The 12060-nt window shown below is 35.8% G+C and overlaps 1 protein-coding gene and 1 long non-coding RNA gene across 9 annotated transcripts in view; one reads left to right on the top strand and one right to left on the bottom strand.

Annotated features, from left to right (window-relative positions):
- ELP4 (elongator acetyltransferase complex subunit 4) overlaps positions 1-12060 on the top strand; it is a 252778-nt gene that overhangs the window by 76264 nt on the left and 164454 nt on the right. For 5 of the 8 annotated variants that reach the window (XM_055282022.2, XM_063641876.1, XM_063641880.1 and 2 more), the window contains exon 5: positions 2560-2699. In XM_055282022.2, the coding sequence (XP_055137997.1) occupies positions 2560-2699 (140 nt within the window). Of the gene's footprint in view, positions 1-2556; positions 2700-12060 lie in introns of all 8 variants that reach the window. The other 3 variants (XM_055282021.2, XM_063641878.1, XM_063641881.1) reach the window with 1 other exon arrangement.
- Positions 1-12060, bottom strand: part of LOC134736989 (uncharacterized) — a 190979-nt gene that overhangs the window by 30454 nt on the left and 148465 nt on the right. The gene's annotated exons all lie outside the window — the stretch shown is intronic.

Raw genomic sequence — 12060 nt, 5'->3', positions numbered from 1 at the left:
CTTGTTTTATAATTCTAGGCCTCAAAAGATTTCAGTGTTTCAAAATCTGATTATATGTTAATGTTATATGTCTTGAGCAGAAAAACTTGGAAAATTGTTTTTTCCTGTAAGAATGTATTTTTATTTTCATTTTTAACTGAAAGATTAAAGTTTTTCATCAGCAATAAAATTTTCATGGCTACCTTATGAATATTTTAGCTACCATATCTAATTTTAATTTCTAAATTTAATAATTATAATGAGAAAAGCTTCCAATTATATTTTTACATTTTAATGAATTATTTGTGTTCTATATGTAAACTGTCTCAGCATGAAATCAATTTTCTGCCTTGATTCATTCCAAATCTGAGATTTCTATCACATTAATATTGTAATTAGAAACATTAATAGAGACGGCAACTTAAAAAGCATACTTTGCTTCTTGGCAATTTAGCATATTTCTCTGAGTGCGTAGGACTTCAAGAACTTTCAGTCCATTAATAAATTTATTAACTCAAACTTAAAAGAAGTGAAAAGTCTCTTTCTTTCTCTCTCCCCATGGCCAGTCTGCTAAAATAGATTATTCATGCTTATTTGATTCAGGTAGGCTTTTGCAAGCTTCCCTACTAGGCCTGGGAATGTGGTACATTGAGGCCTTTTCAGAGGCTTCTGACATAGACCAAGCTTTTATTGCATGGTGTTTTATTATAGCCAAATCCTAGTCTCCACCCAGTTTGTAGGCACTCTGCTTATTCTTTTGAATCAGGAAAGGTTATCACCTACCTTAATCCATGCAGCAGCATGGATTAAGGACACCAGTGTGCCCCAGGATTCTCAAAGAGGATCCTGGAAACTTCTGGTTTTTTCTTTTTTGCTGTCTTTACTAAATTCTATTGGGCCTTAGGGGGATTTGCATCTGAAATGGGCAACCTGGTGTTTTTCTCAATGAAGACATCAGATCAAAGTTCAGTTAGTCAAGGCCTTTCTAAAACATTAAGGGGGCTTGGACTTACACAATAAAAAGATGAGCTCTAGCAGAGATTGCAGTAAAAACATTCTGAACTATAATCCGGATAAAGAATAGATTATAGGCCAAAGAACAGACCTTGTTTAAATTGCTTTAGACTAATAACTTTACATTTTCAAAGTTTGTACCCTATTTTTAAGAAACATTTTAATATTATATATTTTATTTATCAGTAGTTTCATGATAAATGGGTAAATTATGTTTTGGAAACAAGAATTCTGTACATATTGGATTGAAAAGATTAGATTGCAGCAAACTGATAGCGTATCTTTCATTAATGAAAGTAAGTAGTACCTTATGGAGGGATGAACGGTCATTTCATTTAAAAAATAAATGTCAAACCCACAGACTCTGAATCTGAAAAAACTGTTTCTATTAGACTTAAAAAATTTTATTTCTTATTACTGTATAATTTCCTGTTGGTAAGCATTTAGTTTAAGAATATGAATCCTTGAAGTCTTAAATGCAAATGTCTAGTGTCAAGCAAATATGTCTTTCTTATCTAAATTAAGAAGTTGTCACTTAGATAAGTACTATGTGATGTGTAGTTCTTCAATTTCGGTGGTGATTGTCTAGTTTTGTTGAATATTCTGAAACTTATGTTTCAGGACAGTGGAAATTATGTACGAGTAGATCTGAAATCTTTTATTAGAGACTATTGCCAAGTGGAATTTGTTAATAGTTCAATTTTGGATAGCGATGTATATATATTTTCAATGTATTGAATGAAAGAAATTAGCTCAAAGTCCATTCAAAGCAACTTAATAATAATGTTATGTTAGTAGACTTTTGCTACCCCATATAAATAAATTCAGTGTCATATAAATTAGAGTTTCTTATAAGAAAGATAATTTGTTAGAGAAATTGTTAGTAGAGAAGACAAAAGAGGAATTATCAATGAACCAATGATTATGCCAGGTTCTGATTAATCTAATGTAGGTCATATACATTATTCCACTTTATCATGTGCCTTGTTCCTGTCTGGAGTATTGTAGTACATTTTATCCTATAAGCTTAATTTAAATTTGCAAGAAATATTTAATATACATGTATATTGTCTTATGTGAGAATTCAGTTTTAAAATGATACTCAGTTTAATATATTTAAATAGCTAGTTTCTTTTGGACCTCTTACCAGTGAATTAATTTGGTTTAAGTTTTCAGTTAGTTCTTGTCAACTGCATATTTAATTTGTCATTAAAACCTAGAATCTTAAATATTAATTAAGAATTATGTATATTAAGTTTTGAACTTAGGAAGGTATACAGTATAATGAAAAAAAAAACCAAAGAGGTTTTTAAATTCTTGTCAAATTTAGGGAACCACTAGAAGTGAAGAAACATGAAAGATAAAAAGATTGATTTGTAACTATAAATGGTTTAAAGTAATAAAGGTTGTTGTATGCTTCTTTGAAATTTACTTAGTGTATGTATATCCGTTCTTCCTTATTAGCTTAAAATTCATAAATATGTCATTGTTTTGCTGGACGTAGGACAAATAAATTATAGCTTAAAAATAATTGTTTAACAGCCACTATGGGGTTTATTCTAGCAGATTGGACCAGTATCATCTTCAAGATTTGGTCACTATTATGATGCATCAAAAAGAATGCCACAAGAACTAATTGAGGCTTCAAATTGGCATGGATTTTTTCTTCCAGAAAAAATATCTTCAACTCTCAAAGTAGAACCCTGGTAAGTTAATGACCCATTTAATAACAAAATCTGATTTCAGATATTAGTAGAATGCACTTTTACCACATTTTTGAAAGAATACACATCTAAGGGTAAATATCATAATAATATTAGTTTTCTATATAATTTGTAACTTCAAGTCTATATATTTTTCATAGTATTTCATAATCTGTGGCTTTCTTTTTTCTCTGGTCCTGTAACTGCTGGAACCACTATTTCTCTAATTTGCAACTTGAAAATTCAGGACACCAAATTTATAATAAGCGCTGGTTTTCAAGAAAATGTAGAACAGTTCTAAATCAGAGTCTTTCAGCTTTAAATGCAAATAGACACCTAATAAATATGTATTGATAATAATAGCAATGAAAATGATACAAACTAGTGTCGTTTGCTTAATTTAATTTTTTGGCGTATACTTTTTCAGAGAGTAAACAAGTATATACTTTACAATATTTTATTTATGAAGGCTTTCTATTTCTGGCTCTGCTGTAAATAAAACAATCTGTATAATTTTAAGTGACTTAGAATTTAGAGTTTGGGTTTTAAGTATCAAAACAACACAATATGTTTATACTGCCAGTACATTATTAAGACAAAACTCTGAAAATTACAGGACTTGACATTGAATAATGTATGTTATAAAGTGTTAAGAATATTTAATTTCAATTTCTATTGCAGTAAGTTATGGAACAGATTGTCATTTATATTTTCTTGAGCACTTGTAAAACCATTTTCAAAATGAGATGAGCTATTAAATGAAGACTTAATAGGCAAGGCGTTGTGAACCAAAATGACTTAAAATTTATAGGCTCTGTTCTAAAAATAATACCTGAGAATTTAGTGGAGACTACTGTACTCATTCTTATTAAATGTTTCCAAAAAATGTTCACTTTATTATGGACTTCTCCAATCTGTGGATAGAGACTTAGCAAAAGCGGTGCTTTGATATTGTTTTAGCATTTATAACTACCATTAATGTATTACTGCTACGTGTCAGACACTCTGTTAGGCACTTTAAATTTGTTGTCTTCTATAATCCTTATATTAACCCTATACAGGGTTATGTAGTATTAATATGCAGAAGTATGTAGTCCCATTTTCTAGAAGATACTGAAATTCACAGAATTGATTTATCTGAGTTTTAATTATTAAGGGATAGAACCAGGCTTAATCTGTCAGATTTATCTTTTTTGTTTCACTGCTTCGGAAGATTTTGGTGTCTTTCACCTTTACCTTCCTTTGTCATGAAGTAATGAGTACTGATAAAATAATTTTTAAAATCTGGATTCTTATATTGAGTTCATCCTACCCTTAGCCTTGGGCAAATCACCTAAAATCAGTGAAAATCAGTATCTTCATGTGAAAAATTGGAGGTGGGGAGAAGAGGAAATACCACCTGCCTTACTAGCTCACTAAATTTTTGTTAAGTTTAAATGATTATATTGATTTTTCTATTTCCCAGTTTTTGCCACACATTGAGTCAAACATGCATTTACATACAAGCTTGCGAAATAGGTCAGGGTAATTTTCCCATAATTTCTCAAATAGTAGTAAAGAGTGGAACCCAGGTTCAAAGTAAATTCTCACTGATTCAAATATCTGTATTAGCAATAATGCTATACTGTCTCCATTAACAGAGTGCTTAGGAAAATAAATGTAAAATGTATATTATGTTTGATGTATTTAAATGAAAAATAATATGGTGTTAGTTTTGTGATTTAAAAAAATATATTTTAAGGACAATACTTTTTTTTACGCCAGCAAGTACAGTGTTATTCTTCATTTACTCAACAGCTGGGGTAAGGAGAGGATTAGCATGTGTCAAATATATTTCCCAAGTCAGGTACTCTCCCAGACGTTTGAATATGGGATAACTCATTAAATTTTGCCAACAACCCTCCAAGAGAATGTTAACCCCATTTTATAAGCAATTTCAGGTTAGAGTTGCTAAGTAACTCTCCTGCTGTTGCAGGCTGTCAGTGACTGAGCTAACACCCAAACTCAAGTTTCTAAAACCTCTGCTCTTTTTTTTTTTGTACCATGCTACCTCCATTTACTGAGGCAGTAAATGTACACCCACCAACCTGGGTGCCAGAAAAATTACTCCTTAATCAGCCTTGAGGATATAATCCTATAGTCTTTAAAATACATATTTTCTGAGTGTTTTGTAAGAACTAGCAGTTTTGCACAGAATAGGAAAATTTATAGATTTTAATTATCAAGGCAGTATTTCATTTCATAGAGTTAACTGATAATTCATTTATTTCATATTAAACTTAACTGCTTAATTAAATGTAATTAAACTTTAAACATGTAATTAAATTAATTTTCAAAATGGGTACTTTACCATGTGAGGTTTATTTTAATTTATGAAAAGCATGTGCTCATTTCACTAAAATGAACTTTACTGGTTCATTTATAAAACAATAAAGCTAAGCCTTACAGTTATCTATACTTTTCCTATAATTAAGGCTAGAGGATATAGCTGTGTCCTACTATCATATGTGAGGATATAATATATAATTTTATAATTTCTGAAGGTGCTATTAAAACATGTAAAGATATTTTTACAATAAGAAAAACTGCAGATCATTTAAAATTTACAGTAACTAATTTAAAATGATTAGTAGGTTTGCCTATAGAAAAAATTCATACATACAGTTTAAATTTTCAAATTAAAGCCAGAGTATAAAGATCTCAGATGTTTTATAATAATATTATCAAGACAGTTTTGTTTGGATATTTCACTATTACAAATCAGGTAATCTGAGTCACAAAATAATAAGCTGGTTTTGAGACTAATTCTGGAGTCTAAGATTTTTTACTTTGACTTTGTTTTCAGTTAAGCTTTGCTAACAAGTATGTCCAAGCATAGTTTGGTTTCCTTACTAGAAAGACACTGCCATTTTTCAGTATCATCTTTCTTACTGATTAACAATTATATTAACGTATTGCTTAACCTACCACTACCAACTAATGTTTGTGTCCCCCCAGAATTCATATGTTGAAGCCCTAACCCCTAATGGGATGATATTTGGAGATGGGGCCTTTAGGAAGTAATTAGGTTTAGATTAGGTTGTGAGGGTGGGACCCTGGTGTGATAAGATTCGTATCTTTATAAAAGAAGGAGAGACACTGGAGCTCTCACTCTCTCCGGGAAAATGCACGAATGAAAGGCCATGTGAGCACACAGCGAGAAGGCTGCTATCTGCAACCTAAGGGAAGAGCCCTCACCAGGCACCAACTCTGCTGGCACGTTGATCTTGGACTTCAAGTCTCCAGAACAATGAGAAAATAAATTCCTGTTTAAGCCCCCCAATCTATGGTATTTTGTTATGGCATCCTATCTTTGTCCATTTGTGGTGATATAATAAAATACCTGAGACTGGGTAATTTATAAAGATAGAAATTAAATATTGAACTTTCTATCCTCCAGATCTATGAGAAAATAAAAGTGTTGGCAGGTGTGGTTGTCTGGTGAGGGCAGCACTCTGCTTCCAAGATGGCACCTTTTTCCTGCATTCTCCAAAGGAGAGAAATGATGTGTTCTTACATGGCAGAATGTGAAAGGGCAAGCTAGTCAAAATGCTGTGTGAAGCCTTCTATATAAGGGCCTTAATCCTGTTCCTGAGAGAGGAGCCCTGATGACATAATCACCTCTTAAAGGCCTCATCTCTTAATACTATCACATCAGCAACACCTGAATTTTGTAGGAGACACTTTCAAACTATTGCACAGACAGATCTGACGATGTTAGGTCTTAAATATTGAGTTTGCATACGGTTGGTAGTCAATAGAATGAGTTTATTTTGATATGTTTCTCTGAATTTCAAGATTTTATTTTAGCATATTTATCCTAACAATAACCAGTAGTTTCTTATATTGTCTGAGTTTTCTACTGGTTAAATTGAATGAATTGAATTCTGTGAGAACTGCTCGGTCTTTTAGTTTTTTGACTGCATTCTGAACCAGGCCTGACTGATTGAAGTAGAAGCAGCATTCCTCATCTAGGAAGATGTGGAGACTTCCTTTTTTTTTGCAGTAAGTCAACCAAGGCCTTTATGGTTTTGTAGGGTAACTGCTGCTAGGAAGTCTAGTTGGTTTTGGAGGTGGGTAATAGAGTTTGCAATTTTTTTTTTTTTTTTTTAGGGAAGCCTATAAATCTGTAGAGAGTGCCTGGAAATATGATAATGAGATTCCTCTTAACTGATGTGTAGGAATAGATGGAGAACGGAGGGCCCCTTAGGAGGAAGTGGCAAAGCATATGTGACAGTTTGAGGTTATGTTATAGGGTATAATGGAATGGTAAAGAAAGCATCCTTTAGGTCGATTACCATATAGTGGGTGGTGTTGGAGGGGATGAGGGAGAGAAGTGTATAGGGGTTAGGGACCATGGGGTGAATAGGGAGGACAGCCTGATTGATGGCTCAGAGGTCCTGAATGCGTCGGTATGAGCGGTCAGATTTTCTAACGGGGAGGATGGAGGTGTTATATGGAGAATGTGTTGGTTTAAGAAGACGGCGTGAGCAGAGCTTGTTTATGATGGGTTGTAAGCCTTTTTGGTGTGTTAGGGAAATGGGGTATTGGGCAATGTTGGGAAATTTAGAGGGGTCTTTTAACTGTATTTTGATGGGGTCCTGGTGAGCAGCTATGGAAGGGATGGTGGTGTTTCACACTACTGGGTTAACAAGAGAGGTGGGTGGCGGGTGCTGGGGAGGGGGCGGTCAGGGGCTGGACTAGCAGAGAGGAGCAGGAGGGACTCTGGTTGGGGGGGCGGGCAGGAAAAGGTGATAGAAGCTTTGAATTTGGCTAAAATGTTTCGGCCTAGGATGGAGGTGGGGCAGTGAAGCATGATAAGGAAGGAGTGTGAAGAAAAATAGTATTAGATAGGGAACAAGTAAGGGATTCAGTAGCGTGTGGATGTGACATGAGACCTGGGAAGGGTAAGTGGGTGCTAAAAATTTAGATAAAGCCAAGTAGGTAGCCCCGCTATTGATTAAAAAAGAGATCGGCTTACCTGCTATTAGCAGAGTTATCCTGGGCTCCGATGCAGTAATGGCAGATAGGGCCAGGGGCCCTGGGCTCTGTCAGTCTTCAACAGCCAAGCCAAGGAGCTGCGGTAGGGTGAGCGATTTTTCACTCCTTACCTTGCCAGGGCTTTGAGGAGTTGATCTGTTAGCCTGGTTGTTAAGAGGACAATAAGACTTCCAGTGACTGGTTTGTTGGCAGGCTGGGCAAGGAGTTTTTGGTGTCCTTGGGTTGGGACATACTCTCGCCCAGTGGCCTTCTTTGCTGCATTTAAAACAGGCCACAGAAGGGAGGCTGCTATCGGGTCTTTTGTGCCCTTGGGTGCTATTGCCAGGTTGGCGAATAGCCACAGCTAGTAGCTGGCATTTGGCACGATCTCGTTGGGCTTCATTTTTTCTTGTTCATCCCTATTATTAAAGACTTTGAAAGCCAGGTTGGGAAGGTCTTGTTGTGGAGTTTGAGGGCGATCTTCAGCCTTTTTAAGTTTGCACCATATGTTAGGTGCAGACTGAGAGATGGAATGGGTATTAAGAACAATAGTTTTTTCCTGGGAGGTGGGGTCAACACGGGTATATTTTTGGAGGGCCTCTGTAAGGCGGGAAAGAAATTCAGCGGGGTTTTCATCAGCTCTTTGAGGGATATCTTTGAGCTTTTCAAAATTTACAGCCTTATGGGCTGCTTTGTTAAGGCCTGCAATGAGGCAAGTAATCATATGGTTATGAGGTGCCCGGCCGGGGTCTGTGGGTTGGTACTCCCAAGGGGGCTCCTTGGGAAATAATATTTTATTTCAAAAATACAAGACTTTTAGATTGAAAAGCAAAGAACCACAGTATATTCAAAAGTCTAAATATAAGATTAAAGATTACAAGCATGAGTCATGCCTCTAATCCCAGCACTTTGGGAGGTCGAGGCAGGAGGATTAATCACTTGAGCCCAGGATTTCAAGACCAGCCTGGGCAACATAGTGAGACCCTGTCTCTACAAAAACAAACAAAAAATACTAATAGCCAGGTGTGGTGGCACATGCTGTAGTCCCAGTTACTCGGGAGACTAACGTGGGAGAATCACCTGAGACTGGGAGGCCAAGACTTCAGTGAGCTCTAATCATGCCACTACACTCCAGCCTGGGCAAAAGAGCAAGACCATTGTCTCAAAAAATAGAAAATTTACACTCACAAGAAAGAAATTATAGAAGAGAACATCTAAGACTAAAAATTCGGAAGTTATATAGTTATAGAAGTATACTATAAATTACTTTATTAAAAGGGTATGGTGAATGATAAATTAGTGCAAATCTCAGAACTGATGGAAAGGCATCATGTAAGTATGAAGAGAGATTCTGCCTATCTGCTTAGCTGCTAGTGATACAATTAAAGTAAAAAGATAATATTTGAAAATTTAGAAAGAGGACTATTATCCTAGGCCTCATTTTTTGTTTTTTAACTTACTTTATTTTCAACTTTTAATTTAGATTCAAAGGGTACATTTGCAGGTTTGATACAAAAGTATATTGCATGATGTTGAGGTTTGGGTTTCTGTTGATCACTTCACCCCGGTAGTGAGCATAGTACCCAGTAGGTGTTTTTCAACCCTTGCCTCTCTTCCCCCTCTGTATTCCCTAGTGTCTATTGTTCCCACCTTTATGTTCATGTGTACCAATGTTTAACTCCCACTTACAAGTGAGAACATGCAGTATTTGGTTGTCTGTTTCAGCATTTCACTTAGGTGAGTGGCTGGGCCTCATTTTGGCCAATGGAGAGAAACTGCTTGCTTGCGTGTTTGCCTTGTTTTTACCTCCTTTCTGTCCTTTAAAGGCCATCAGGTACACAGAGTGAATCGTCTTATTCCTCAGTTCATGCATGGTATCCTATCTCACTGGTATGCATGGGTTTTGTTTTATTATTTTCCACCTTATTCACCCATTCCTAATCTCAGTCATCTCCTCCACAATTATGTTTATGTATATCCTTCCAGATTTCTGGCCTTACTTCAATAATGTAATCTTTGACCCTTGACTCTTCTCTCTCTCTGCATCCAATCTATTAGCATGTCCTGTCAACTGTATCTTCAAAATGTATCCAGATACCACTTTTGCAACCTTCAACTCTACATGCTAGCCTACATTACCCACATTTCTTGCCACAGCTGTTGGGATAGCCTCCTAATTGGTCTTGCTCTTTGCTCTTTGGTCCTTGCTCCTTGTTGGCTCCTGTTTTTCTTCAACATAGCCCTAGTGACTTTTTCAAGATAGTACTGTCCAGTAGAATTTTCTGCAGTGATGGAAATTTTCTATATCTGTGCTGTGTAATGTAGCAGCCACTAGCCACACGCAGTGAATGAATACATGAAATGTGACTAGTAAGACCAAGGCACTGAATTTTAATTTTATTTTTCTTAAGTTAATTTAAGTAGCCATATATAATTAGTGGCTATCTTGTTAGGCAGTCCAGTTTTACAGTATAAGTCGGCTCTTATCACTACTCTGGATCAAACTCTCCAATGATTCCCCAACTCATTCAGGATAATAAATCCATGACCCTACAAGGCCTTACCTAATCTGATCGCTAGCTATCTCTCTGATCTCACTGGATCTCATGGAGGTTGGGGAAAGGGGAAAGGGAATATCAAGAATGTTTTCCAGGATTCTGATGTTAGACTTAGGATAGTCCAATCTACTGAAGTAAGTAAACATAATCATATGTCCGATAATATTTATTGAAAGCTTTTCCCAAATCTCAACATCGTCTATGAACTTGAGCACCTGCTATGAGTGTAGCATTATGCTAAGTTCTAGATCATTCGAGTGAACAAAGCAGATGTTAACCTTGCCATTATGTAGCTTACAGTCTAATAAGAAAGTACATAATTTTTTTTAAACAAGCAAACAAATATATATGTAGTTAAATATAAAGAAAAAACATTTTCCATGGGGGAAGCTAAGTGGGCAGAGAGGGCAGTGGGTATACCTTGAGTTGTGTTCACTCAAAGTCTTTCTAAGTGGAAACATTTTAGCTGAGACCCAACTGAAAAGAAGGTAATCATGCAATGGGCACTGGGCCAAGAAGTGTTATTGTCAGAAGGAACAGCAGATGTGCTAATAAAGGAAGGAACTTGGTGTTTTCAAGGATGTAAAAGGCCACTGTGGCTGAAATAGTGTGAGCGATGGAAAGAGCTATGTGGAGGTGAGTTCAGGTGGCAAAGAAAGATCAATAACTGGAAGGGGTTTGGGGTGAAATAAGATTTTTTTTGCTCTGTTTTATCTAATTTATTTAAATGTCAATGCAAAAAAAATTTTATAAAGAGGGAATGGATGAAGATGTAGAAAAGAAAGCAGCAGTTTCTGAAGATATGTACTGATAATTTCTCTTAGTGAAATAATAGGCATAGTTATCCACTAGGGAATGGTTACTTACCTCTTGGGAGTTTGGGTTGAATTGAGAAACTTACGAAGGATTATTTCGTAGACTGGAAGAATACACTGACTACAGAAATCTCAAATGGTTGGGGTGGTGCCAGTCTATCAGATAGTGTGACTTTCTTGCTTCTGTGCTAAGATTCCTGGGTTGAAATTTTGCAAGGTGGAGTGAGTAGGACAAAGAACAAAGAAGTTTAAGTGATTAAAAATAGTGAACAAAATGTTGGATCATGAACTTTAGGCTGAAGAAAAACAACTGAATACAATTGCTGTTGATACATATGTATATAAGGAGAAAGAGAAGGGGCAGTACACTGGTAGTAGATTTACTAATCTTAATAGTGGAGGTAAATGAACAAAGCAAGCTACTAAGATTAGTAATATTGGGTGAGAATAAGATGTTTGAATTAGGACTGTAAGCCGGGTGCAGAGTCTTCAATTAACAGTAAGGAAAATGTCCAGGAGTTTGATAAAGACAGCAACTTAAAATGGCACATGGATACGTATGTAACAAACCTGCACATTGTGCACATGTACCCTAAAACCTAAAGTATAAAAAAAAAAAAAAAAAAGAATGGCTGGGGGTTAGCTATATGTAAAAGAAGCATGGATTTGTTTGTTAGTTTCGTTTTCCTAGGAAGTGGAGGAGGAGGAGTGATTTGAAAGTGATGCTGGAAAACAAAGAGAATACCAACAAAATGTCCCAAATATTGAGGAGAAGGTTATAAGCTGCAGCTTTATTTGGTTAGGCTCAAGTGTCTACCACCTTTCGAGGGAAATTCCGTCATGCTTTGGAGGGTGGTGGGCACTGTGGCTTTTATTAAGGTCTAAGGCTAATGGAAGCTGTAAAAACTGCAGCAATGGCTGTAGAGAGGTGGCTCTGCAGAAGTTTTTTCTGTATGAGAGATCAGGGGTGGT

Source organism: Symphalangus syndactylus, chromosome 6 (genome assembly GCF_028878055.3).
Source record: "Symphalangus syndactylus isolate Jambi chromosome 6, NHGRI_mSymSyn1-v2.1_pri, whole genome shotgun sequence".
Lineage (NCBI taxonomy): Eukaryota > Metazoa > Chordata > Mammalia > Primates > Hylobatidae > Symphalangus > Symphalangus syndactylus.
This window is presented reverse-complemented; position numbering and strand designations above follow the sequence as displayed.